Source organism: Phragmites australis, chromosome 22 (genome assembly GCF_958298935.1).
Source record: "Phragmites australis chromosome 22, lpPhrAust1.1, whole genome shotgun sequence".
Taxonomy (NCBI): Eukaryota; Viridiplantae; Streptophyta; class Magnoliopsida; order Poales; family Poaceae; genus Phragmites; species Phragmites australis.
In genome coordinates this window covers 15,195,258-15,222,410 of record NC_084942.1, presented here as the reverse complement: position 1 = coordinate 15,222,410, position 27,153 = coordinate 15,195,258, and the positions used below count along the sequence as shown (strand labels likewise).

At 44.7% G+C, this 27,153-nt stretch overlaps 1 protein-coding gene across 2 annotated transcripts; it reads left to right on the top strand.

Moving 5' to 3' along the window:
• Positions 1-1,311: 1,311 nt before the first annotated feature.
• LOC133904674 (auxin response factor 24-like) lies at positions 1,312-7,396 on the top strand. Of its 2 annotated transcripts, XM_062346141.1 has the most exons (15): positions 1,316-1,637; positions 1,718-1,854; positions 2,613-2,711; positions 2,797-2,850; positions 2,938-3,126; positions 3,222-3,306; positions 3,690-3,780; positions 3,881-4,045; positions 4,227-4,346; positions 4,443-4,518; positions 4,604-4,775; positions 4,867-5,798; positions 6,435-6,625; positions 6,731-6,919; positions 7,017-7,396. In XM_062346141.1, the coding sequence occupies exons 1-14, from the start codon at positions 1,595-1,597 to the stop codon at positions 6,900-6,902; spliced, it is 2,526 nt and encodes an 841-aa protein (XP_062202125.1). In that variant the 5' UTR covers positions 1,316-1,594; the 3' UTR covers positions 6,903-6,919; positions 7,017-7,396. The 2 variants fall into 2 exon arrangements, with proteins under 2 accessions (XP_062202126.1, XP_062202125.1); XM_062346142.1 differs by lacking the exons at positions 6,731-6,919; positions 7,017-7,396 and having other exon boundaries at positions 1,312-1,637; positions 4,867-5,826; positions 6,435-6,574.
• Positions 7,397-27,153: the final 19,757 nt, after the last annotated feature.

Sequence of the window (27,153 nt, the reverse complement as noted above, 5' to 3'; positions counted from 1 at the left end):
GGAGAGAGAATTCTGACCTGAAAGGAATGACTTTGTGAATTTCTTCGTGACGGAAACTGTAAAGAGAAACCGTTGGAACGCTGAAAGGAACAAAAATCTCATCGTGAAGAGATTCTAGCCTTGAAGGGAAACTGTTGAAGATAGTCTAAAGAAACCATTATAATTTGTAGCTTTTAAACACATGTTGCGGATTTTATGACTAGAATTTTTGTAAGTTAAAAGGATATAATTTGAGATTTCAACTATCTCATTTCGTTTAAACGATATATCTTGGGATTTTACTATCAGCTGTGAGTAATGGCACAGTTACCCTTTTGTTAAAAGGATATATTTTGAGGTTTTACTGTTAGATATTAGTAACCGCAATGAGTCATTATATGGTCCTCTTAACCCTCAGCATATTAAGTTTTCAACGTCTGACATTAAGATAGATTATATTTGTCAGCTACCTCAAGAGGAGCTCTAAGTTGCCTAAAAACCAACATATTATGTTTTTCAATTGAACTGTGAGTTATTCTCGTTTTTTTCTGTCATCGTTAGTAATTAGTGGGGATACTGAGATGTTGCATGGGTCTCCCTTAGACCGTCCTACTACAGTTTCAAAAAGTTATGATCGAGAGGAGTGCATGTTTTATTTGCTTCTCACTTAGATTAAAGTAATTTCCATAAGATGTGTTTTGAGAGACGTGACGTGTTTACGTGTCAGTGTACATGTTTTTAATTAGGATTAAACACAAGAAGATATATTTTATGGCTGGCTATAAAAATCTTATTATATAGCCACCTACATCTATGATCACAGAAATACAAATTTGCGGTATCTGCACCACCACCAACAATATTGCTAAGAACCAAAAAGAAGGAACAACAACAATACTAGAAACCAAGAAGAAAGAACCATGCTCATGCCCATGCCCATGCCCGTCCAACACAACGGTTCACCAATGAGCATGGAATACTCAGCCCCTAGCAGCAGCAAGCACCAATAACAAGCTTACACCAAATCCCTCGGTCTTGCCTCTCCTCTGACCGGACCAACCATCCTTCCAAAAGCAAGAAAGCACCCATCCGCCATCGACACAGCAAAGCTCACCAATGATTCAATTAAATTTAATTGACTCATTTAAATTTAAAAGCGGGATTAATACGTACTACTATAGAATAGTGTTATCCCGCCTCTTGCCCGCCGGGGAGAGACAGGCCCATTTGGCCCAGGCCCACGCTCGGGCCCGCGCGGTGGCTCGGGGTGAGCTCACCTCCCTCCCGCCCGCCCGCCTCGGGGCGGTCGCGGGTGGGCAACGCGAGGCGGGCGAAACTGACACACACAGACACACTCTCTCTCTCTCTCACACAACGCACGACTCACGTAGACACACAACCGGAGAGGGGAGAGAGAAGGGGAGGAGAAGAGACACAGAAACTGACGTCGCCTTCGCCCCCGCGGTCTCTGGCTACTTAAATCCTCTCGCCTTCCCCAAATCGCCCAGCGCAAGCACGGCCCGCAGGCGTGGGCAGCGGAATTCGCGAGGAATCGGGGCCGGCGGGGAGGTTGGTTGGGGCTTGCGGCGGGGCGGAGGTGCGCATGTGAGATCCGATGGCGGCAGTGTCAGCGGTGGCCGGCGGTGATGGAGGGGGAGGTGAGTGTGTTGCTGTTTGCTTGTTTGGGCTGGTGTATGGGGTTTGGGTTGTTCGTGACGAGGGTTTGTTTGATGTGCAGGCGCGGAGGGAGGCGGAGGCGGAGGAGGGAAGGACGCGCTGTTCGTCGAGCTGTGGAAGGCGTGCGCGGGGCCGCTCTCGTGCGTGCCGCCGCTCGGGGAGAAGGTCTACTACTTCCCGCAGGGCCACATCGAGCAGGTGAGCAGGCCGGAGGTGGGCTTGTTTCTGTTGTTCGTGTTGATGGCGATGCTGTTTCGCTGCGTTTCAGAAGTTTTTTTTTTGTCTCGCCGCGCTTGCATGTGTCGGAACTGTAGCCGAATTTTGTGGGTTTTTTTGTGCTCCTACGTGATCACTGCGAATTGCGGGGTTTTGAGGGGTTTTGGCGCCGGATTACTTGATCTGGGGGTGATGGGGTCGCTGTGCTTCGCCTTGATTTGGGAAATTTCGAGCTTGCGACTCCAAAGTGTCGTTCGATTTGAAATCCTCGTCGTCCACAAGTTGGATTCATGGTTTGGTTCGTGAAAGCTCATGCCCTTGCGCCGAATCTCGATTTCGATGGGAATTGTCCAGGTTTTCCAAGTTTTTGCTGCGCTGGAGTTTTGCTTCTGATGCGGAGAGTTTGGCACTTTGGTCTCGCAAAATTCGCTAGTTTCGGCGATTAATTTAGGGGTTTCTTCTGATTTGGGGATCTTTTTTAGGTTTTGGAGCTATTCGGTTACTTTTACCGGTTACTGCAGTGAGCTAAGCTGAGTTCGTTCATTTGACCCTGGAGGCTTGGTCTTTCTTTAGTCCCTCGAATGGTATTAGGAATCAGTGCCTTTATGTTTTTTAATCGTTATCCAAAGTTTGGGGATGTTTTTTTTACTGACATGGGAGATGTGCAATGATTCCTCTGTCCGAGATTCTTGCTCTGCTCTGTGATTTGGAGGCGCTGATTGTTTCTTCTGTGGTTTCAGGTGGAGGCGTCCACGAACCAGGTCGCTGAGCAGCAGGGGGCGCCGCTCTACAACCTGCCATGGAAGATCCCCTGCAAGCTCATGAACATCGAACTGAAGGTAGTAACAGCGTGGAGCTTTGTACTTTACCGTCCATTGTAGCATTTTATGGATGCAAATGCCTGATCCTTGTTTCCTTTGCTAGGCTGAGCAAGATACTGATGAGGTGTATGCCCAGCTCACCCTGCTCCCTGATAAGGTGAGTTGCTTCCGGTTGCTTTTCGTTCATATTTGGGTTTTGAATGTAAACCAATGTCATGCATTTACGTTTGTGCTTGATTTACAGAAGCGAGATGAGAATACCTCTACAATGGCCGAGAATGAGGAGGAGGAAGTGGTGCCTAATGCGCCACCAGCTATGAATGAGCGGCTTCGCATCCATTCCTTCTGCAAGACGCTAACTGCCTCAGACACAAGCACACATGGTGGATTCTCAGTGTTGCGCCGGCACGCAGATGAGTGCCTCCCGTCACTGGTTAGGCCCTTGGAACCTTTGGCTTATGTTGTTGCTTAGCACTGCCTGTTGTTGGTCTAATGATAGTGATGCCTTTGATGTTGCTCCTTGATCAGGACATGAGTCAGCATCCCCCAAATCAAGAGCTGGTAGCCAAGGACCTGCATGGGGTCGAGTGGCGCTTCCGTCACATATTTCGAGGTGATGCCTCATTGTCCTCATCGTAATGGGTTTAGTCCAGAGGAATGTGCCATGCTCCTTGTTTGTTCACTCAGATTCCCTGGCAGGAGTGCACACTTAATGCCAGCCTTTACTTGTTTGTAAATGCAATAGAGGCCATTTGTGTGTTGATGACTCATTTACTTTGAATTTGATTACAAAATCTGACACAATACAATCATATGTACACAAGATAACTTCTGTTCTCTGACTGGGACCATCTTGTCAGCAGACATTTGTGTTGCGTTTGATGATGTGTTGACAATGGCAGTAGTTTCATTAGTCAATTCTAAATTGCAACTTGGCTAGATTTTGTTCGTTGGATAGTTGCTGAAATTTACACCTTTGTGTTTGCTTGACAACAGGTCAGCCACGAAGACACCTTCTTCAGAGTGGTTGGAGTGTTTTCGTTAGTACCAAGCGTCTTGTTGCTGGGGATGCCTTCATATTTCTCAGGTGTTGTACTTTGTCATGCTGAACAGTTCATGTTGCTTGTCCTTAACTCTCATTTGATGCTACCTTATTGATACCCGCTTACTTATATTCTACGAGCCAGAGATGAGAATGGGGAGCTACGTGTTGGAGTTCGGCGTGCATTGAGACACCAAACTAGTATTCCATCTTCAGTCATATCAAGCCACAGTATGCATCTCGGTGTTCTTGCAACAGCATGGCATGCGGTGAATACTGGGAGTATGTTCACTATCTACTACAAGCCAAGGTTTGTGATGAATTTTAAGCTTAGGCGCGTCATTTCTGCATTCAGTTTTAGCAGTAGCGGTGTTCCCTTTGTTCCTTAATTGTTGCGTGAAGTTTCATGATTCCTTTACATGATAGAAAATTTTGGTATCAACGGTAACTTGTTGCATGTTTGAACTGAGTTATTAGTGTTCGTCTTGCAGGACTAGTCCAGCTGAATTTGTGGTCTCACGGGATCGGTACTATGAATCACTGAAACAGAATTATTCAATAGGGATGAGATTTAAGATGAGATTTGAAGGCGAAGAGGCGGCAGAGCAAAGGTAAGCAGCTGTTTGTTGCATCCTTTAATTGATATTTGGCATGCAAATAAAGTCCTCTCTGGAGATGGTTTAAAACTTTTCATTCTCATTTGTTAGATTCACTGGCACAATAGTTGGAATAGGTGCTTCTGATCCATCTGGCTGGGCTGACTCAAAATGGCGTTCCCTTAAGGTTGTTGACCATATGTTTGTTTCTTTGTCTTACGAGGTCAACTTGATTTATATCAGTCTTTACTAATCTGTTCTTGTGAAATTAGGTGAGATGGGATGAAGCTTCTTCTTTTCCTCGTCCTGAAAGAGTTTCTCCTTGGCAAATAGAACCTGCTGTTAGCCCTTCTCCTGTGAACCCACTTCCAGCACTCAGAATCAAGAGGTCTCGCCCAAATGTTAATACTTCATCATCTGACTTGTCAGCTGTAAACAGAGAAGGTTTGAAATTTTGAATTTGACCTTGTTACCAATCTGAAGCTTGTATAATTCTTGCTATTGTTACTAATGCATGCATTATATTTTCATCTAGTTGCTTCTAAAATCATGGCAGACTCTCAGCAAAATAGTCTCCCAATGGCCTTGCACGGTCAGGGAAGTAAACCTTTAACAAGTCGATTTGGCGAGAGCAGTGATTTAAAGATTGCTCAGGATCTCACCATGTGGTCTTCAGGAATTGATCAAGAGAGAAACAATATTGCTACCCAGACAAAGCTAAGTTTGGAGGGTTGGATGCAGATGAGAAGACCTGAAGGTTACAATCAGATGTTACCAGGATTTCAACCACTGAAAGATGCACAGAATCCGCTTTGTTCTTTTCCTAGTCAAATATCTGGAAACCGTTCAAATACCTGGGACACAATGGATGTTCGTTTTCCAGTCCAACAAGCCAACCACAATATGTTACTACCTGGTTTTATGCCTCGTGACACTGGTTTTTTGATGAATCAACAAAATTATCTAGCGATGCCTGATGCTGCACTTCCTCAAAGGGCTGAATTTGCAAAATTTAGTGGGAATTCAGCTTTCACTTCGCTTCAGGGCCATGACATTGATCAGCGCTCCTTAGGCTTATTTGGCAATATTGAGTCAAGTTCCCACATAGATCATGCATCATCGAATTTGATGAAGCCCCGACCTTTGGTTATTGATAATGATGTTCAGAAAACCAAAGGCACTTCATTCAGGCTATTTGGGATTCCTCTTGACAGCCCAGCAAAATCTGAACCTCTGGTATCCCCACCAAGTGTTGCATATGATGGGAAGCTTAAAACTTCTCCATCAGAAAAAGGGAATCAACTGGATGTAATTGAAGTGGATAATTGTTCTGTTCCGTCCAATGCTGTGAAGCAACCTGATGGTCTTCAGTCGGATTCTGTTACAGAGAATAATCAGCCCTGTCCAGAAGCTACCCAAAATATTCAGAACAAAGTGCAAAATGGTTCCACCCGAAGCTGCAAGAAGGTTCACCACACATTGCATCTTTATCCTTGTTAGTCATCTCTCAATACATCATATGCTTACTGGGCCCAAACCTTCTAGTGATAGTTGTCAAAGTATGCTTTAATGAAGTTATGTACTGCTGCTTGCTGTCTGGAATTTCTTGATAGGGAACGTTGTTGCATGTATCTAGAAGCTAAGTTTGTCGCAGGTTCCACTGATCCAGAAAATCTGCTAGTTATGTAATCTTCTATGCTAATAAATTGTTAAGTTTTTCTTACCTGTGCAAGTTTCATTTCCAGAGCTGCTTGACATCATCCACAAAACAGCTTTTTTACTTACCTATTGAGTACAGAAGTGTCAAAAAAATCACTGTGGAAAGGGTGATCACACATTTTAATCTTTAAGCAATATGTCTTCTGAATACATAGTCTGGCCTCATGAAATTTATGAGTATATTCATCATACAATATACATATTATACCTTAAGAACTGCTGCAAATATGTGATGATAAAAAGAGCATGTCATAGTATCGTATCTAATAATCTGACTGGAGGTAGTATGGTAGTGTGAAATGTTCTGCCCAATTGCTTCTCTTTTGTTTCATCTACTTCTGTTGCTTCTGTAGTTGGTGAATATAACAAGGCTACCCATTTCAGGTCCATAAGCAAGGTAATGCACTGGGCAGGTCGGTTGATCTGACGAAGTTCACTTGCTACAGTGAGTTGATTACTGAATTGGATCGGATGTTTGACTTTGATGGTGAGCTGAGCAGTCCCCGCAAGGATTGGTTGGTCGTCTACACTGACAATGAAGGTGACATGATGCTGGTTGGTGATGATCCCTGGAAGTGAGTCCTGCTACCACCTGACTGTTTGCTTTTGATTTGCTGTTGATCGATATGCAGTTATGTATAAAAAATCTCGGTTTAACTCTAATATCTCTGTTTGAACAGTGAATTCTGCAACATGGTCCACAAGATCTTCATCTACACAAGGGAAGAAGTTGAAAGTATGAATCCAGGTGCCCTGAACTCAAGGTCCGAAGATAGTCTGTCTACTTCGCTGGGAAGAGGACTGGCTTCCAAAGAGCCCCAATGTGGCCCGTCTACTTCCGAGAATCGCTAACTTCTCCAGTTAGCGAGGTACACTTGAGCAGCAATACCTGATCTTGGTTATAACAGCAGAACAAATGACCATCAATACCGAACTAATATCGTGTGCGTTCTTCGCTTTTTTCAGGTCTTTTGCAGTGGCGAGGGAGACAAGATGCCCGCGTACCTGTAGCAGGAGAGACAGAGTGTGAGAGAGAAGAGACTCGTAGTGGTGTAGTAGGTGCTTTGCATTGCATGTATGTCGGGGAAGCCCCGCAGTACCCTGCTTGTAGATGGTGCTTGTCCCGGTGTCAGTCGCGTGTTCTGAGTTGGCTAGTATAAGTTTTGGGTGTGCTTTGTTGAGGTAAGTTGTTGTAGCATCTGAAAGCGAGCCAAACTGCCGGTGTGCTTGCTTGGTCCTCCTTTCCCTAAGCCTTGTAAATAGGTTTGCTTTCTAGCGCAGTATATTCTCAACAGCCGTAATCGGCATGGTACTTGAAGAAGGTAAGTTGGGTACTAATTGCTGTTGCCTTGCGTCTCTCTGGTGCAAGGGGCTGTGTGTTGTCGATTCTGATCCGTTGATTCGTACGCTGATCCATGAGCTTGCTCGTTCGGTGGAAAAGAGAGGGACTAGTGATGCTTGGGGTGCAAAGGAATGAATTCTGGATGCAGACAGGGTTTACGTTACCGACCGGAGCTCGGGTGGTAACTAAAAATCGTGATTATTGTGGTAACTGTTTGATTTTTTTTAAAATTTTTTTGGATAAAATTATTTAAATAAATTTGAAATTTGGGAGAAAAATTATGATTTTAGCCGCTCGGTAACTGGTTGAATTGGACCGGTTATTTAGTGGTTTTTGCGATTTATTGAGTGATTTTGTTTAATTTTTTGTATTATCGATAACCGCTCGGTTTTCTCGATTTATTGAGCGGTTTTCTCGATTTTTAATGAAGTTCAACCAAAAATCTAAAAATTATCTCAATCTTGTAAAATCAATAACTAATTCATCTGAGCTTCAAATCAAGTGAAACAAATTTTTATTGGTTCCCTTTAATATGATCTACATGATAAAAATATTTATACTCATAAAAAAGTTCAAAATTTTATGTGAGAAAATGTATTTGTTAAACCAAGTTAAATGCATAGTTTACTCTTCGCTAATAAAAAATTATGAATTAATTTTTTAGTCTTCTTACATGATCCTATGTCTTTTAAAAATACATAAACTCATGAATTAGTTATTGTAACATGCAGTATTGTGTAAATGTGTTGCGACTACATTAATTCATAATTGACTCATCACATCTCAAAAATTAGTGAAACCATTTTTATTAGTTTATTTATACTATGATTTACGTAGAAAAAATAATAGTAGACATAAAAAAGTTATTTACAGTGTTGTTTCTTAACATATTCATTTTATGCTTGTGAATTTTGTAAAAATTATAGAGAAATTAATAAAACTCTAAATAAAATGAAATCAATTTTAAAGATCCTGTTAAGATACATTCTACAAAATAAAAATATGTGTTTGTATGTTAAACTTTTTCTTAACATGAGTTAATAATTGAGCCGCACGTTTCAACTTTTTTTCATTTTTTTCAAACTTCCTCGTATAGAATATGATGCAAACGATAGTATTTTTAAATTTCTTTTTCACATAAGGTCTTACAATTGTGTCTAGTTTTTTTAAGATTTTTTTTTTCATTTTTTTTGATTTTTTTAATTTTTAATTTAAATTTAGTTACTGTTCAGTTTTTAAAACCGAGTCGGACCAGAATAACCGATTATCACAATTTTTACTCGGTTACTATCGAATTTTGGAACCCTGGATGCAGAGGAGGAACCAAGTCGACGTCACATGAGGATTGCACAGGACGCGCGTGAGTGGCCGGATTGAATGCTCCCTCCCATTCCTGCTCTACGGCGGGCAGTACACTGCCATAACGGCGCAGCAGCCCAATCCAACGGGATTTATGGCCGTGTCGTTCCTCTGGGACCTCTTCTGCTGGGTGCCACAGAAGAAGTGACCTGCTACTGTTACTGTCACTTCGTCTTTATATGGCCACGGAGTGTCATTGGTGCTACAATTGATCCCTATGGATGAGTTGGAACTAACGTCCTAAATCTGCATTGCCGCGCACAACACACCACCTCTCCTCAAGTCGTTACATTTTCTCTTATGAAACTAAAAAGTCTGTATTTTCATGCGGATTTCATTTCCCATTTATTCAGCACGCGATCAACACAGCTTACAACAGCAATCCTCCAGTGACCAGACAAATTTTTTTTTTCTCCAAACCATAACAAAAATCCACAAGTGTGGAGTAGTAAAGTCCTAGATCCAGAACTTCCATTTAGGCATGATATGTTCAACGGGAGCCCACAAAGCCCAAAAACTGTTGCTATAAATTGATAGCCTATTTAGTGTGCCACCTGTGGGTATCGGATCTAACTAGGGGTGGAAATGAATGGCAAAAAATTCGAATTATTCGATTTTGTATTCGTTAAAATATGAATATGGATATTCGTATTCGTATTCGTTTCTGAAATGGATACTAAAATGAATATATCCGAATTCGTTTTCGAGATTCGGATTCAAATGTGGATATCTGAATTCGAGATATATCCGATTCGTATCCGTATCCGCCAACCAGGGAACCAAATTTTGCTAAAGTTTTAGAAATTTCAGATATGAACGAAATTCCAACCCAATCAAATTAGAACAAATTTCAGTCAAATTTCATCAAATTTCAGTTAAATTTGATCAAAAATTTAAATTTCCAACATGAATTTTGAACAAAATTTCTAAAATTCCGGCCCAATCAAATTAGAACAAATTTCAGTCAAATTTTATCAAATTTCAGTCAAAGTTTTTCAAAAATTTAAATTTCCGACCTGAATTTCGAAGATCGAGTAGATATCCGAATGCGGATTCGTATTCGAACTATCCGATTCATATTCGTATTCGAGGATATCTGGATCCGTATTCGCATTCGGATTAAAATATGGTAAATCGTACTATCCGAATTCGATTCCATGCGCATTCGATCCGTTTCCATCCCTAGACCTAACAGCTGGTTGTTGGATAGCACGTGGGTATAGAGCTTCTGACTTTTTAATCAAGTGATCGTGGTTGTTAAATTTTGGTTGTTATTTTTTATAATAAATTTTTAGTTGTTTAGCTAAAAAATTTAAAAAGTTTCCTTCAGTCTACTTTTTAGCTTTTAGTTTATTTTACTCATAGCTGTTTTCTTAATCAACCAACAATCATAAAAAACCGAGAAAAAAACCAAACTCTTAAATAATTACTAGCTTTTTTTTTAAAAAAAAGCTTATCCAAACGGAGATGATAGAGCTCAGAAACGTCAAGCTGAGAGGCTAGCTCGTTGCAGAAGTCCAGGGACTCCAGATTGCCAATATCATTTGGAATACCACAAGATATATCATTTCTGGATAAATTTAGGAACTGGAGGCCCTTAAGATTTTTCAATTCTGTAGGTATCTCCCCACACAAAATATCGCTCGACAAATCAATACCTGTCAAAAGTGCAATTGCTTTCTCAAATGTATTATATTTTCTCTTCCAAATTAGATCAATGCTATCGGAATGTGGGGTCAAAACACGATTTTAGAATGTAAGCAAAATGTGTCTTGATCCCATATTGAATCCTTTGTTCTACTGCATCATGGATGCAAAGCTAGCAAACTGTCTCGGTATAAAACCATTCAACCGGTTGTCGGCTAGATCGAGTACCTGCAGTTAAGGTACGTATCCCTGAAACATATTCGATAGTAACCGGAGAACCTTAAGGGAAAGCATGTGATGTGATATCCATGAAGGAACTTTCCCATTGAATCTGTTGTCCCCGAGATCTAGAATTGTTAAGTAACTAGTTTTCTGCCCATATGTCATAACGATTACTAAAAAATTGTTAAACAATAATTTGAAGGTATTATCTGAAAAAAAAAGAGATTATGTGTGTAGAATATCTAACAATGGGATATATGTGTATAAGTAATATATCATACACAGACAGGATATGTACAAAACATATTAGACAGCTTCAGATATCACTGAACCGAATCAGCAGTACCTGATACACCTAGAATCAAGGAAGTACATACTAGGAAGGTGGTTTAAATTGGTTAACCAACTCGATACGATCAGTATTCAAAACAGATCTATCTACTTAGACGTTAAGAAAGACAATTCTCTATCGATTATGATTGGATAGGAGTCGATACCTTACCCCTATATAAGGCAGAAAGGCTGGAGGAGGGGGAAGAGGACACGACTAGGAGAACAAGAGAGAGGCAAGCATCAAGATCTAAACAGAGGAGCTACTCAGCAACTTTAGTCCTAGATTAGATTAGATCTGATTTACTCCTTGTAATAGTCTTAGCCACATTACTTGTACTCGAGATAATCAATATATGGCAGCAACACCCCCATAGGACGTAGAGTATTACTCCAATCAGAGGCCCAAACCTATATACATCGTGTGTCTCGTCTCGTGATTAATCCCTGCACTTAAAGGTACCTAGTCAATTTACGGACATATTGTCGGGAACTAATCTTCGACAGTTGACGAGTAAATTAGGGGCATTCTTCTGTTTTGTAGGATTAATCATGCTTCGGGCTCACTTTTACGTCAGATTCTCCGACACTAACTTCTATGACCACTTCAAGACGACGGCGGACATCTTTGAGTTCCCCTCCCGTCGACTCTTAGATTATCTTCGGAACTATGGTTTTCCGTTGGGACGATCAAGGTGGACTGATCCACACCGGTACCCTCGAGTCCAGACCATTAGATGCATACCGTGAGGTGGGATATCTCGAGTGGGATCCCGCGGAGCCTAATGTTCTCCACTGCATGGACACGGATAGCGATGAGGGTGGCGATGGTGACTCTAACACTAGCCAGAGCAGCCGAACAGATCGATTCATGTTTATGGCTAGATGCGACGACCCCTCACCGGCTGACCCGATGGCGGTGGATCCAAACGCCATGGTCGACAACAGCGTGAAATTCTTGAAGATCCGGTGACAGTCATTGCCGACGGTACAGGTGCCGAGTTACCCCAGAAACATCCGCATCTGGAGCCTTATGTGCACCCGACACGGCCCTCTACTGGTGGACCACAGGAAGACAGATGCCTCATGGCCTTTCCAGACAACTTCCGATGGGTGTACCTACACCCGTAACAGCCCACGGTTTAAGGGATAAGCTCCCTTCGAACAATCATCATGAGGCTTCATCGGCTCAACTGCAACTGAGCCTCAGTAGTGACATATTCAGTACTCCTGACGCTAACGTGCCAGGAGCTAATCTGATTCTCAGATCCCTTCTAGAATTGGATCCAGTGAATCCACTAACTCCTATGGTCAATCAAGTCAAAATCCTACTCGATGCAGCTCAGATCCAAGTTGCCCGAGCAAACAATCCTTGCAACTCTAGGTCCCCAGTCGAAATTGTCCCAGCTCGAGGAGCCATGGATGGGAACGCTCTCGAGTAGAGGAATCTCAGACGGGAAGCTCAGGTGGTCGAGCCCGAACATGATACTGTGGGCCAAACAGTAGCTGCCCTATCCATAGGCGTAGAAATTAGGAAGACCTGAGAAACTGTATTCCTCACAACCGGCATGATCTACGTATGGCGATCGAAAACTACCGTGAGGAACACCATGAAGACGATCGCTGCTACTACGACCATAGATCTACAAGACGAGATGGTTGACATGACACCCACTTATCTTTCAGTGGGGGGGGGGGGGAGAAAGTAGATTGCACCCATTGAAGGCATTGGCTCCCTTCTCTTGAATAGATCTTCTACCACTGCAGGATACGACAATAAGCTTACTTAAGTATCTTGCTTTAAGATAAATCAAAACAGCTAGATTTTCTTAAGTGTTATTGGCCGCAAAGGAGACCTTTGAAAAGGTGCCTTCCGAGTAAATGTGGTCATATGAACATGATAATCACAACCCATATATTTTTTGCTAAATGATCATATATCCTAGTTTGCGCAACTTACATGAAATTCCGACGTCGGTAATTTATGCCATCTTGCAAGCATAAGCCATGATCTTCATGGTAAATTTGTTCATTATAAGAACCTGCAAACACAACAGATGAGAATCACAAAATTATTTCCCCCCTCACTCCCCACAACGCGACTAATTATTAGGGCTTAAACTGATGAAGGTCCTTCCATCAAAACATGCATCAAGATGCATTGTGGGGGGTGGGATCATGCATACACAATTACACATTGCACAAAAAATTTGACACTGATGTGAAACGAATATGGAAAGGATTCTCATCCCAACAAAAGAACCGAAGAAGTACGAAACTAAACACATTAAGCAATAAGCAGACAGAGTATGCATAACGCAAGCTGTACAAATTATCAAGGATACCTTCCATAAGCTTTTGGTCTCCTTATCTTTGTTCGGCTTTAGCAAGTCCTTCAGTATCCATGTAGAAAATAGGAGAGAAATTGGGGGAGGTAAGCATCTGCTAAATGATCACGCTAAGGTCACTGTAAGGATGAGGGTTAATTTAATTCAGAAGCGTGTGTGTGTACGGTCGCAACAGACGTCGCGGAAGACCTTGGGGTCATCCAGCGGGGCACTGAAGTCTGTCGACATCTCTCCACCATAGACGACAACTCGATCCAATCGACGAAGCCCAAACCACCACAGCCACCACCTCCACCACTATCCCTCCTCCTCCACTTCTCGCTCCCTCACTTTATATCCTTATTTAGCCAAGCGGGAATGGCGACGAGCGCAGTGGGTGCGCGCGGGGTGGGGAGGCGAGGTGTGGGGCCCGCTGTGATCCCCGCAGGGATAGGAGGTGAGAACGAGGCAGTGCAAGAGGAAAGATCAGAACTTTTAAAGTGATCCACGTGTTTCCCGATCGGATCCCGCCGACACAGCCAGTTCTGGTGGGAGCGGTGAGATTTGGGGGGGGGGGAGGGTGTACCTAGATTGGAGCAGGTAAACGATGCTCCGGCGGTGACCAGGGTGTCGAGCCGCCGAGGAGGCATGGAGGCGAGGGGCGGCTGGATGCGGAGGAGGGCCGTTGCCATTGGATCCAGCTGCTGCAAGCCCACGACCTTGGGGAGGGCTACCACTGCCGCTGATTACCACAAGCTCAGGGAGGGCTGCACACTTTGGGAGGGCCACCGTGTCCTCCAGATCCGGTGCAAACTGGTAGTGATGACCTTGGGAGGGGCATAAATAAGAGGAGGTGAAGGTGGCACGGTGTGAGGTGGTGTAGGTGGTGGCGATGGATGTGGTAAGGCGACGAGGAGGAGGAGGTGGTGGCAGAGGAGGGGAGGAGGGTGTCGGCATGGCAAGCACCAAGGCGAAGGTGTGCGCGGGGGCATGGCGCGGGTGGGGCCATGTCCAGGGGAGGTGGCACAGGGTGGAAGGGAAGAGGCAGATGTGGTGGCTAGGAGAGGCGGCTGCGGTTGGAGACGATAGATGAGCTAGGCATGGGAAAGGGAGCGAGGGACGGGTAGGATCCTACGGATCAGGCAGAGGAGGGGGCGCGAGGCGGAGGCAGAGAAATCAGGGCAGAGGAATATTGTGGCCGATGGATCACATCTTTTAACTCTTTTTTCAAGTAGGAGATATGGTAGTAACTTAAAAAATCTCTAGTAAAGTTTTCTTTGCTAGGTGTAGTGATGTCAATGAATAATTAGAGCTTGCTAAGATTGGTAATTAGACAGACAAGGCATTTCTTGACAAATCTACAAACTCTAGTTGTTGAAGTTTGATCCATCAACTGTGGAGCTCCCCATGCAGCTAATTGCACTACCACATAAACCTCAATTGGCGATCGCCTATTAGTGCCAATATTGCTAGCATTGGTAGTAATAAGGTATCACTACTAGTTCATAAACACCAATGGCCAAAAAAAAAAAAAATTGATGATTCTATTGGAACCGATAGTGATACAACCTATCATTGCAAGTTCATAACACGACCCGACAATGGTACATCACTGCCGGCTTGTGGCTAAAACCAGTAGGGATATGCACTTTATCGCTGCTGGTTGATGCCATGAGCCGACAGTGAGCTGACAGTACAAAATAAGACGCTAAGTTTGAAAGTTGCAAAATATAGACTAAAAAGATAGCTACAAAATAAGTTCTTGATTGCACTAAGAAATATATGATTACATTAAGAAATAAGATCATGATCAATTATAAAATATATAAGGTATTGATTACAAAAGAAGTCTATATTACATAAAAACTAACATCCGGATTACAAAAGATTACTAAGCGTATGTTATAGCTAGCCTACTCCTAAGCTAGCTTACGCTTCTTTGCCTGTGGGCCATCATGTTCATTTGACAGTAACTATGGCTCCTCTTCGTCCCCCTTGTCCTCCTCTTCATCCTCGAAGGACTCATCATCCTCCACGTTAGCCTTGTCCTCTTTTGAGCTCGCCGTTGGTCGGTGCGAGGGTGGAGTGCCCTCCATGAAGTTCCTCCAATCCTCATCATGCGAGGAGGAGGGGTACTTGTCATTAGATGAGAAGGATATAGCGGAGGAGGCCACCATTGCCGCATCATCTTGAGATGACGATAGTTACGACTGAGGATAGGCAAGAGATGATGACTGTGGAGGAGAGGCCATGATGATGATGGTGCAGGGCAAGCAGATGTAATAGCTAGCCATTCGTGGAAGACAAAGGGGTGCCATGGAGTTTTAATAATGGTGTGAAAGACGAAGGGGCGCATGGAGGTACAAAGGAGGCAGATAATCTATCAGTGTTGGTTGGATTACCAATCGACATTGATGGTCATCACTGTCGGTTGATAAATCCAAATGACAGTGATAGGGGAACACAAATTGATGATTCAATTTATCAGTGTTGGTTGTTAACTCCAACCGACAATAATATTATTGCATGAATTGAGGCATTGGTTTATCACTGCCGGTTGGTAACTTCAATCAGCACAACTACGACATCTATTTAATCCTTTGTCGATGTTTGATACTCGGTCATATATTAGTTTGTGATATGGAAAATAGGGATACCTGCGAGGTTGTAGAAGTATATCTCATAGAGAGACATAGGGTTCATACAGGTTCAAGCCCTCGAGTTGGGTAATATTCCTACATCCTGTCTTGCCTTGATTATTCTAGAATCACAAAGTACAATGATGAAATATGGGCGTCTAAGCCTAACAAGTAGGCAAATTTGGTTGTGTCTAGGGTTCAAGAATTAATCGACTAGGGGATTGCTTCTGCCATGGATCTTCGATGAGTGTTGGTCTTCTACCTGACTAGTCTAGAGGGGTTTCACGATGTGCGACCTGCTTGTGCTTTGACTGGATCGATGTGAGATGAGGTGTCTTGGACGTGCCCCTCACCCCGCTTTATATACAGCTTGATACTTGAAAGAGTCGGAGGCATCGGCCAAAGTGGACTCAGAGATCCTACGGAACTAGCTAGAGGCTATGGTCCCTTTGGCAAAGAAGACCTTCTCTATTTTCAATTGCCTCCTTTAGAAGGTTGGCAAGTCAATCCCTTCTCCTGAGGACGTGTCTCCCTTGGGCTATATTGAAAGTGCATCTAGGCCCCCTAAGTGGGTTTTGGCTTATTGATGACAAAATGATTAAGGATCTAATATGTTTATCTAAGTCATGAACAGGTCTAAGTCCAAATTGAGAAGACATATGATGTTTGACGCCCTTCGAAAAGAAAGGAGAAGCAACTAGGAGTACTCAATAGGATTTAAATTATTTTATTTTTGAAATTTAGTCTAGGATAGCCGCTCTATCAAGAGGGTTGCATTTGATTGCTTGATTAGTGTCTCAATGCTCAAGATATCCTTTAGAACCAATAAGTTGAGAGACACACTCACCCACGGACACTGGGTTTGTTTTGCAAAGTTCACTGAGTCCGGAGTCTCCGGTGTTCACCGGATACTCCGGTACTCAGTATTTAGTCCGGAGTCTCCGAGATAGACTCTGGCAGAGGGTGCTCGGTTCTGATTTATTTTTGTTGGAAAAGGACCGGAGTCTCCGATATTCACCGGATACTCCGGTAGTTGGTGAGTTTTAAGACCGGAGTCTCTGAGGGAGACTCCGCCAGAGGTCGATCGGTTAGGCCTTTATTTTTATTGAAAAAGACCGGAGTCTCCGGTGTTCACCGGATACTTCGGTAGGAGAAAACGTTTTAACCGGAGTCTCTGAGGGAGACTCCGGCAGGGGTGTCTCGATTAACATTTATTCTTTTTGATAAAAGGACCGGAGTCTCTGGACCGGGAGAAGCCGGAGGGTCCGGCAAGTCTCTGGACTTAGTCTATCCGATAGCCCTGTCAGGACCGGAGACTCCGGTGTTCACCAGAGACTCCGGTAATTTAACAGAATTGTAACGGCTAGTTCTGACACGTTCTATGACTGTTCTGACGCCGTTTTTGGATTTGGGACCGGATACTCCGGTCAGGTCTGACAGAACAGTAACGGCTAGTTTTTGAGAGAAGGCTATATATACTCCCACACCCCTTGGCATTAAATGCTTGCTGTTGTTGGTGAACTCTAGACTCCTTGAGCATTCAAAATCCCTCCAACCACCTCTAGTGCTAAGTTTTGCAAAAATTTAGCGAGTTTGGGTTTGGAGTGAGACTAAGCCACTTGAGCATTGAGTTCTTCCTCGAGCATTCGCTGTGATCTTTACTCTTGAAGCTTTGTGCTTCTAGACGGCAAGGCGTCGCCTGTAGAGCACCCAATCTTTGTAGAGTGCCACGGGAAGTTTGTAATTGACTTCAAATTGAGTAAGGAAATTATAGCTTGATCTTTGTGGTCGCTAGAAGGGGATATGGTTGGAAAAGACCCGGCTCTTTGTGAGCTCCTCAACGGAGACGTAGGCACTTCTTTGTGAGGTGGATGAACTCCGGGATAATCCCTTCGTTCTTATTTGTGCAATTTACTTAATCATGTGGATTTGAGAATTTACATATAAGTTGCCTTAGTGATCATCTTGCTAGTATTAACTGTTGTTTTATCTTTGTGATATCTAGTAGACATAGCTTCACCTTTAGATTCTAGCTGCTCGCTTTAATTCATAGTTGTTCTTGATTTCCTGTATAGACCGGAGACTCCAGACTAGACCGGATACTCCGGACCAGACCGGAGTATCCGACCTTCACCGGAGTATCCAGCAGTTTTAATCTGCTATTTTAGTTTTAATTTTCAGAAAAGCCTATTCACCCCCCCCTCTAGGCACTTTCATATATTGAGCAGCTCGTCCGCTTGGGGGAGACATTTAGCGCATGGCTCCTATAGGAATCGGTGACGTCTTAAGAGGGGGAGGGGGGGTGAATTAGGACACTTAAAACTATTTCGGCTCCAAAACTACACAAGATAACCCTATATCAATTTCTATCTAAATGTGCTGTAGGTTTATCTAGTGTGTCTACTCTACCGATCAAAGCGCTTGCAATCTATCTAAGAAGGTAAATTGCAAGTAAGTAAATGCGAAAACGTAAATAAGGTAGAGACAGAAAACTCGGCACAAGGATTTTTTCCGTTGTATCGGTGGCATGAATGCCACCCCTAGTCCTTGTTGGTGCTCCATAAAGGATATGCTCCCGGTCGACACCCGGTCACAGCTTTTGAGCCACCAAGTCACAAAGACAAGGCCTCCACTCGGATGAGCCACCAAGCCACCAAGGCAAGGTCTCACCACTAGCTTCTCTTCAGGTTCCTCGCCGTCGTGATCATTTTGGAGCTTGAGCCACAAAGGCAAGGCTCTTCGCGTCCCCGCACAATTGCCTTGTCGCTGCTCCACACCAAGTCGAAGGGTCAACAAGCTTGCCGATGAGTCACCAAGACTCCAAGGTACCGACGTACCAATAGGTACATTGTTGGATCACTCGTTGATTCACTCTCTAGGAAACAATTACCTAGCAACTCACTATCAAGGTTTATAAGCACTAATCACTCACTAATCTTATGCTTAATCACCTTGGATGATCACTTTAAGCACTTTGGTGGCTTGAATGTCTTCTCAAGTGTACATGAACTTCTCTGTATCCAGCACACTTAAATGACTGAGTGGAGGGGTATTCATAGCCTCAAACCTGCCAACTAGCTGTTAACCCAATGACTCTGAAAAGTTGTTAACACCGGATGATCCGGTGAGAATAGTAGTACTAACACTGGATCATTCAGTGAGTACATTCTCACAAACTAGCCGTTAGAACCCTACTCAAGCCTCTGTGAACACCGGATGCTCAGGTATATACTCCATCTTCATCATTGGACTTTCGGGTGAGTATATCTTAGCCATCCGAGCCAACATCTTCTCTGTGTAAATTGCTCCGGTGTATTCTCCAGTGCAGATCACATCATCACCGGACTATCCGGTGAGGTCACTGCATTCTTCCCTTTTTCAACAATGCTCCGGTGCTTCCCTCCCGTGTGTTCAAATCAATCACCAGACTATCTGGTGGGGTCTTCTGCTTCTTTTTCATCTTTGCATTGTTCATTGTCCATTGTATTATCCGGTGTTGCCTTGCTTCGTCACCGGACTATCCAGTGAGGCTTTCATGCCTCTGTCCCTCTTTGATAGAGATGCTCTGGTGAGTGCAAATATCTGGAGCAACAGACCATCCGGTGTGTAGTAATTTCTCCTGGGACTTTTTTCAATTCAACCAAACTTTGTCCCGGCTTCGGTGGCTTCTTCATGTATTACATCCATGAGACCTATTAACATATATTCTTGACAAACATGTTAGTCCCAATGACTATGTTGTCATTAATCACCAAAATCACAATCATGGCCTAATAGGGTCATTTTCGCTACAATCTCCCCCTTTTTGATGATTGATGACAACACAACCAAAGCAAGTGGCAAATAACAAATAATTTCAAATGTAAAGATTATAAATGAGCACAAAGTCTTACCACATTGCTTGGATGCATGTTCTTACCACTTAGTTCCCCTTTATTGTGGCTCCCCCTTTCTCCATTACCACTATCTCTCTTGATTTAACCTAAGCAAGAGCTTCTCCCCCTTTGTTAACCTTTATGTATCTTGCACTTTCTACAATCTCTCCTTATTGTTCATCTTGCATTTCTTACTTTGGTCATTAAACTTCTCCCCCTTTGTCAACAATCTCCCAAAAAGGACTATATGCACATGTTGAACTTAAAGGGAAAAATATTAGAGCACATGGGAGAGAGCTTCACAAATCATGATCCAATTAAAAATGATACCAATTGTAATGATACCAATTATAGGAGTCTCACTATAAAAGAATGATACTAATTGAAAGGGATGAAAGCACATAGATCATAATTCATAAAAGTCCCATAATATAGTCTAAACTCTCCCTATATGTGTACATACATATGATGAGAAAGAAATATATGCACTACTAGACAATATATCAAGATAGGAAGTTTAAGCTATATTATGCATGGATGTAGCTTAAATGAACAAAGATTTGATACTGATACCAATTGAAGCGTTTGAGCATTGCATACCTCCGGGGACATGTTGATTGCTCCATGAGACTATAGAAGATGCAACTTGAAACACATTGTTGGAACCGCTAACCCCAACCAAAGAAGGCCTTCATTCTAGGGGAAAACCGAAGGCTCTAGGGTGTGACACGTGTTATGAGTAAATAATCTTGATTTCTCTCCACTTCAGGTACAGTATGGCCCTATTTATAGTCCGTACCCAACTACCTAATGCTTGCATATACAGTTTAACCCTGCATTTCCGACCGAAGTTCCACCATGGCCTTCACCTGCATTTCCTGAAACACCACTCCAACACCCATCAGTGTTCAGCCACCGGTAGACTACGACTTGCCATACGAAGGTGTGCCGCTTGATCTAAGGTCGAGAAACACTTCGGCTTTTTATTTTCTCCAAAGGTTTGTTTCTTCGGTGCGGGGGCAGGCACTCTTAGCCCCTGACTTGGCCGAGAGGTGCGCAGCCTGATCTTAGGTCGAGCAACACTTCGGCTTTTTATTTTCTCCGAAGGTTTGTTTCTTCTGTGCGGGGGCGGGCACTCTTAGCCCCCGACTTGGCTGAGAGGTGCGCCACCTGATCTTAGGTTGAGCAACACTTTAGCTTTTTATTTTCTCCGAAGGTTTGTTTCTTCGGTGCGGGGGTAGGCACTCTGTCACACCCGGTTTTAACGGCCAAAACCAAGTGCGGCTTATGTGTGCCCAGGAAGTTTAACACACATAAGGACGTCACAGGTGAAGTAACAAAAGCAATACTTTAACTTACAATCGTCAAACTCTTACACAAAGTCTTCACCTAAACAACTCTACTAACCAATCTATAACTATTAAACGACGGCAGCAGAACGAAAGCATCGGTGACCAAGCACTCCACAGGCACTGACTGGAAGACACACTCCTAGAACACCAGGTCGTCATCTTGAAAGTCTTCCACTGAGCAGCATATGTATTGTGGGAGATAGCAAGGGTGAGCACATGGAGTACTCAGCAAGTGTGGGAAAATAATGACATGCAGGCTTATATCAAGAATGGGCTGACACATGGTATTTTTGCGTAAATGCAAGTAATGAAAACATATTTGGACTCAAAAGCATTAAGTAATTATTAAGTGAATGTAACCCATACAGTGCAACACCCAGCATATAAGGCTCCCCACCTTGCATACCATAACCTTCTAGTACTCCCTGTACCAGAACCATAACCATAACCATCTAGTACTCCCTGTACCAGAACCATAACCACAACCATCTAGTACTCCCTGTACCAGAACCATAACCACAACCCACTAATAATGTGAGGATCCAAGTCTCTAATATCCGTGAGCACGGCTGTTATAACAGTTTTACACTCTGCAGAGGTTGTACAACTTTCCCACGAGTCGTGATTTCATCACCTGCAAGCAGATGACTAAAGTCTCCATGTTGCAATGCCGGCCAAGCACTATACACACGCCAGTGGTGTGTTGCCAGGAGATCACTACAAAGCCTTTACAAAGAATCCTCCCAGTATGTGTCACCAACACTCCAGGTTTCACCGCTAGGTACTACCACCTAGAAGCCCCCTCTTGTGCCATGTGGTTTCTGAGAATTACCTTCTCTCATCCACGCCTCCCCTCTGGTCCGCACAACACTGGAAGAACCCTAATTAATCGGCTAAGCCTTCCCATATCAGTCTCGTGTTTGTACGGAGCTTCTCGGGTTGTCGCTCCACGAACCGGTCCTTACTTAGGTTACTTGAGCAAACACTAAACCAACGTCATAACCATGACAACCATCAAAACCACTTTGCTCAAGGCCTAAGGTTCCATGTTGCTAGACCATTAACACATTAACGACCATTGTTGCATATGTTCATTAGTCAAGATTATGACACCTCTTAACATCCCAAAAGCATGGCTAAGCAATCTACCCACAAAGGACACTTAACCATAAACCATCTAGGTTTCAAGGGATGATAAGGGAAAATCTAGGGAAAACCCTAACATAGGTGACTAACCATCATATTGACAGACATTGCATGCAATTTTGTAAAACAAAGCATTTAAAAACATAGGTTCAATATGATCAAGGACACTTGCCTTCTCCTTGCTGCTGCTCAGTGTATTCTTGCTCCTGGTCTTGATGTTCTTCAAATTGATCCGGGACGTTGACGACTAATCGCACAATAACCGGTAAAGCACACAAACAAAACATACTAAGAACAGAGCACAAACCAGAGAAACAACAAGACAAAACCTATCTAGAAAGATAGAGCTCGGAGAAACAAATCTATCAGCGCAAGAATCGCTTAAATCGGAGTTACAATGGAAAAGTTAGGGCTAAAACAAGATTAGGGTTTATTTTAATTAAGAAAAGGACTAAAGTGTAATTATAGAAAAGTATAGGGACCTTTTTGTAATTATGAAAAAGTTCAGGGACTAAACTGTAAAAAGATAGGGGCTTTTAGGTAATTACAGAAAAGTCTAGGGGTCTTTTTGCAAAATTACCAATTAAAGGAATTATCTGGAATTATCTTTGTACTGGAAAAGATGAATTCCTGACTGGATAGATGACTGGGCATTTTGGCTGATGTGGTGCACATGTGGCACTGATGTGGCAGGGTGACGTGGCTAAGGCGCTGACTGTGTTTAAAGAGGCGACACGTGGCAACTTGCTACTGGCTGCTGAAGAGGTATTGGTGCGATCTAATTTTGGCCGTTTGGACTAGATCAGACGGCTCAGGATGGATCGGGCGACCGGAGGGGAGGAACACGGCTGAGCCGAGGGATTCACGGCGGCGATCTCAACGGAGATCGGCGTAGACCTCGTCGCCGGTGTCGGTCCTCGACGGCGAGCGGCGTAACACGGTGTGGCAGCCATAGGGAGCTCGTTTTAGGGCTTACCGGGGTTGGAACAGAATGGGAACTGGCCGGCGTCGATGAAGGCGTCGGGGAAGCTCGGGGTGTCGTCGGGGTGTGGTCTCCGGTGACCCAGAGGCAAAGGAGAGGGCAGGGGCGTGCTCGGGAGGCGCTGCAAAAGCTTCGGGGCGGCTTGGTGGTAGCTAAGTGGCGCGGAGATGGCGAATTGGCGAAGCTCCGTCCTAGGCGGCAATGGCGGGCGGGCGGCGACTAGGGTTTCGCGACTCGGCGATTTAGGGCATGGGGACGTGTCGGAATCGAGACAAGAGAGGACGAGAGACTCGGCTGCTATTTATAGGCGACGGGATCGTGGAGTCCGTAGCACGCACGCCAAGAAAGAGGGCGGCGGCGCTGCGGTCTCGGACTCGACCGGGAGTCCAGGAAGAAGACGACGAAGGCTCAGGCCCACATAGCGGCAACTCGGGCGATGGCGGCACGGCAGAAGGCGTCTTCAGCGGCGGGCGTGGGCGCGAGCGGCTGGCTGGGCCGGCTCGGGCGCGCGATGCGGGGTGCTGAGCCGGAGCAGGGGCACGGCCCAGGCGGGAGAGGCAGGCTGGGCAGGCCGGAAAAGGGAAACGGGTCGGAGGAAGCAGGTTGGCTGGGGCTGGGCCGAAGGGGGTGAGAGGGAAAGAAGGGAGGCATGGGAGGGAGTTCTAATATTTTCTTTTCTTTTTATTTCTTTCTCCTTTTTCCAAAACTATTTTCTATTATATCTAAACTTTGCTAAGTATTTTCTTAAGCAAACAATTCAAATAAGTCAACAAAAAACCTAAATGCCTAACTCCAGCATGAATGCCTTCAAACCAATAATTCTCCTAATTCAAATTTGAATTTGAATTTAGAAATTAGGTTTTATCCTATGCTATTTGTTTAAACTCAAATTAAATCTAGGAAAATTTTAGAGAATTGCAAAATTTGAAAATCAGGGTGTGACACACTCTTAGCCCCCGACTTGGCCGAGTGGTGCGCCGCGTGATCTTAGGTCGAGCAACACTTCGGCTTTTTATTATTTTTTGTTTTAGGTCGAAGGGTATGGTGTCTTTTCTTGACACTTCACACCTCAAGTTTTGCAGCGGATTTTTGGTGCGCTCCTCGTCGATTGGTGTGCCCCCTTGTTCTAAAGGGCTGCTGTCGGAGGGTGAACTCCTCAAGCGGGGATCCGGAGGGACCCCCTTTGAGATTCGGCCGGGGGGATGATTCTGAATCCGCTTCGTAGGTGAAATAAATGGGAGTAAATGAGATGCAGGTGGAGGTTGAATGATCAGATGCAAGAAGGAGTAAATGCTCAGGGGATTTTTAGACAGGTTCTGGCCGCACTGAGCGTAACACCCTACTCCTGTGTGTATGCTATAAATGCTCTGAGAATGTCTCTGGGAGGATCTGCTGTGTTACAAGAATATTTGTCTAAGTCTAGAGCTTCGTGCTCCTTGTTCTTTGGTTGATCTGTCTTCCGTGCTTCGGTGCTTGCCTTCGATGTCCAGACTTGGTCTCTTACGGAACTCTTTTTTCTCCGGGGAGCCCGCCCCGCTTATATACCCGCCAGGGTAGTAGCATGCCCAGAAAGGATAGTGCGAGTTCCAAGGCGCCATAAATGGAAAGCAACCATCATGGGCTGCTGCGCGAGGTGACGGGGAGGGTTGAAAACGCGGCCCCGTCCGGTCTTGTTCGTCATCATGCCGTTTTTGAACGGGCACCGCAGGGAGGGCCCACCGGGTAGCCACCGAGTAGCCCGGCGTGCCTTTCCGGTCAGAGCAGGTCTGACACAGCAGGGTGGTAGGCGGGGTGCCTCGAGCTCTGCGACGTTATCGCAAGGCACGCCGGATGTCACGCGATGGGACATGTGCATTAAATGTCTCCACGCCTCCCTGTCAGGCCGTGGCAGGGACTGACAGCAAGCGTGGGGGGAGCAGTTGGAAGTGACAGGCCACACACTCTCTTAAATGCAGCATCGGGCCTCTCACCACTTGACACCTCAACGTTGGGCCCTTGTGGGGACCACCGACGAAGGACTTCTCGGGCCCTCGGGGAACTGTGAGTGCTCGGGGGCTACTGTTCGCAGCCCCGAGCACTCTCTCCTGGATATGCCCTCTCTTGGTCCTCGGGGAACCGAGTGCTCGGGGGCCACTGTTCACGGCCCCGAGCACTCTCTCCCGGAACTGGCTGTTCGGGTCCTCGGGGAACCGAGTGCTCGGGGGCAACTGCTCGCGGCCCGGAGCACTCTCTCCAGGAACTTGGCTTTTCTTATCATCGGGGAACTTGGGTGCTCGGGGGCTACTGTGCATGGTGCCGAGCACCCTCTTCCCGGTACTTGGTCTTCTCGAGTCATCGGGGAACTCGGGTACTCGGGGACCACTGTTCATAGCCCCGAGCACCCTCTCCCGGAACTTGGTCTTCTCGAAACTCGGGAAGATAATTCCTGAGGGAGGGCGCCACGTGGCAGATTGCTATCCTGGCCTCGGGACTTCGGGACCCCTGGTTCCTATGTTACCGACAGCTGCCAAACTTCGACGATGAGTTATTCATACTCAAACCAAAGTACATTCTTTCTTGGGGATATTTCCATATATATATTGATGTTTACAAAGGTCACTGCCTCATTAAAAACCTCACGCCCTAACGAAGGGTTCGCCTGTGAGGAAAAGAGTGCAGCTCCTGTACATTTTTTATTACATGAAGGCAAAACAAAATTACATAAATGTTGCCCTGGTATGGGTGCTTCGCCCAGGGATGCGAAGACTTTCACCGCTACTACACGTAGAACTTGCGAAGGTTGTCCGCATTCCAAGTGTGTATGAGCTCCTCACCCTCTAGAGTAGCCAATTGATAGGAACTGGGCCTTAATGACCTCTTCACCAAGAAGGGGCCATCCCACTTGCTCTGCAGTTTTCCCACGGACGAAGCATTGTTGAGTCTTCATAGTACCAGATCCCCAGGGGCGAAGTTCTTTAAGGATATTTTCTTGTCCCTCCACCTTCTAGTCTCCTCTTGGTATTTGTTCAAGTTTTCGGCAGCCTGCAGTCTCACTTCCTCAAGCACATCTTTTGATGTTAATTCTTCGCTTTGTGCCGATTCATTTACGACCCTAAATGATTTGTTCTTACATTCTTCTGGAGTCATCGCCTCTTCGCCGAAGAGTAGACGAAATGGTGTGAAACCGGTCAGTCTTGTTACTGTTGTTCTTACAGACCATAAGACCTTCAGCAGCTCTTCGACCCATTTCCCTATCGGTAGGCCTTGGAGATGCCTCGCAACACCAGCAAAGACGATGCCGTTTGCCCTTTCCACGGCCCCATTCAACTGTGGGTGATACATGGATGCGAAGTTTACTTTGATTCCCAAGCCTTCGTAGAAATGCCTGAATCCTGCACTATCAAATTGGGTGCCATTATCCATGGTTACTTCGTGTGGGACTCCGAAGCGGCAGATGATGTTTTGCCACAAGAATTTTTGGATATTTCTTGATGTTATATTCATGAGCGGCATTGCCTCCACCCATTTGGAGAAGTATTCAACTGCAACGACAACATAACGCAAGTTTCCTGGAGCAGCCGACAACTAGCCGACAATGTCAATTCCCCACCGCGTTAATGGCCAGATTGGTGGAATGAGCTATGTCTTTATTGAAGGATTGTTTGATCCCTTTGCCCAGTACTAGCATTGCGTACAACTTCGGACTATGCAATCCGCATCACTGACTGCCTTCGGCCAAAAGAATCCCTGTCTGTATACTTTTCCAACTAGGGCTCGAGTGCCTACGTACGAGCCATACAGTCCTCCATGTATTTCTCTCAACAAACTTTGCCCTTCTTCCTGAGATATGCATCGCAACAAAGGGCACAAACTCCTACCTTGTACAAATCATTTCACACAATT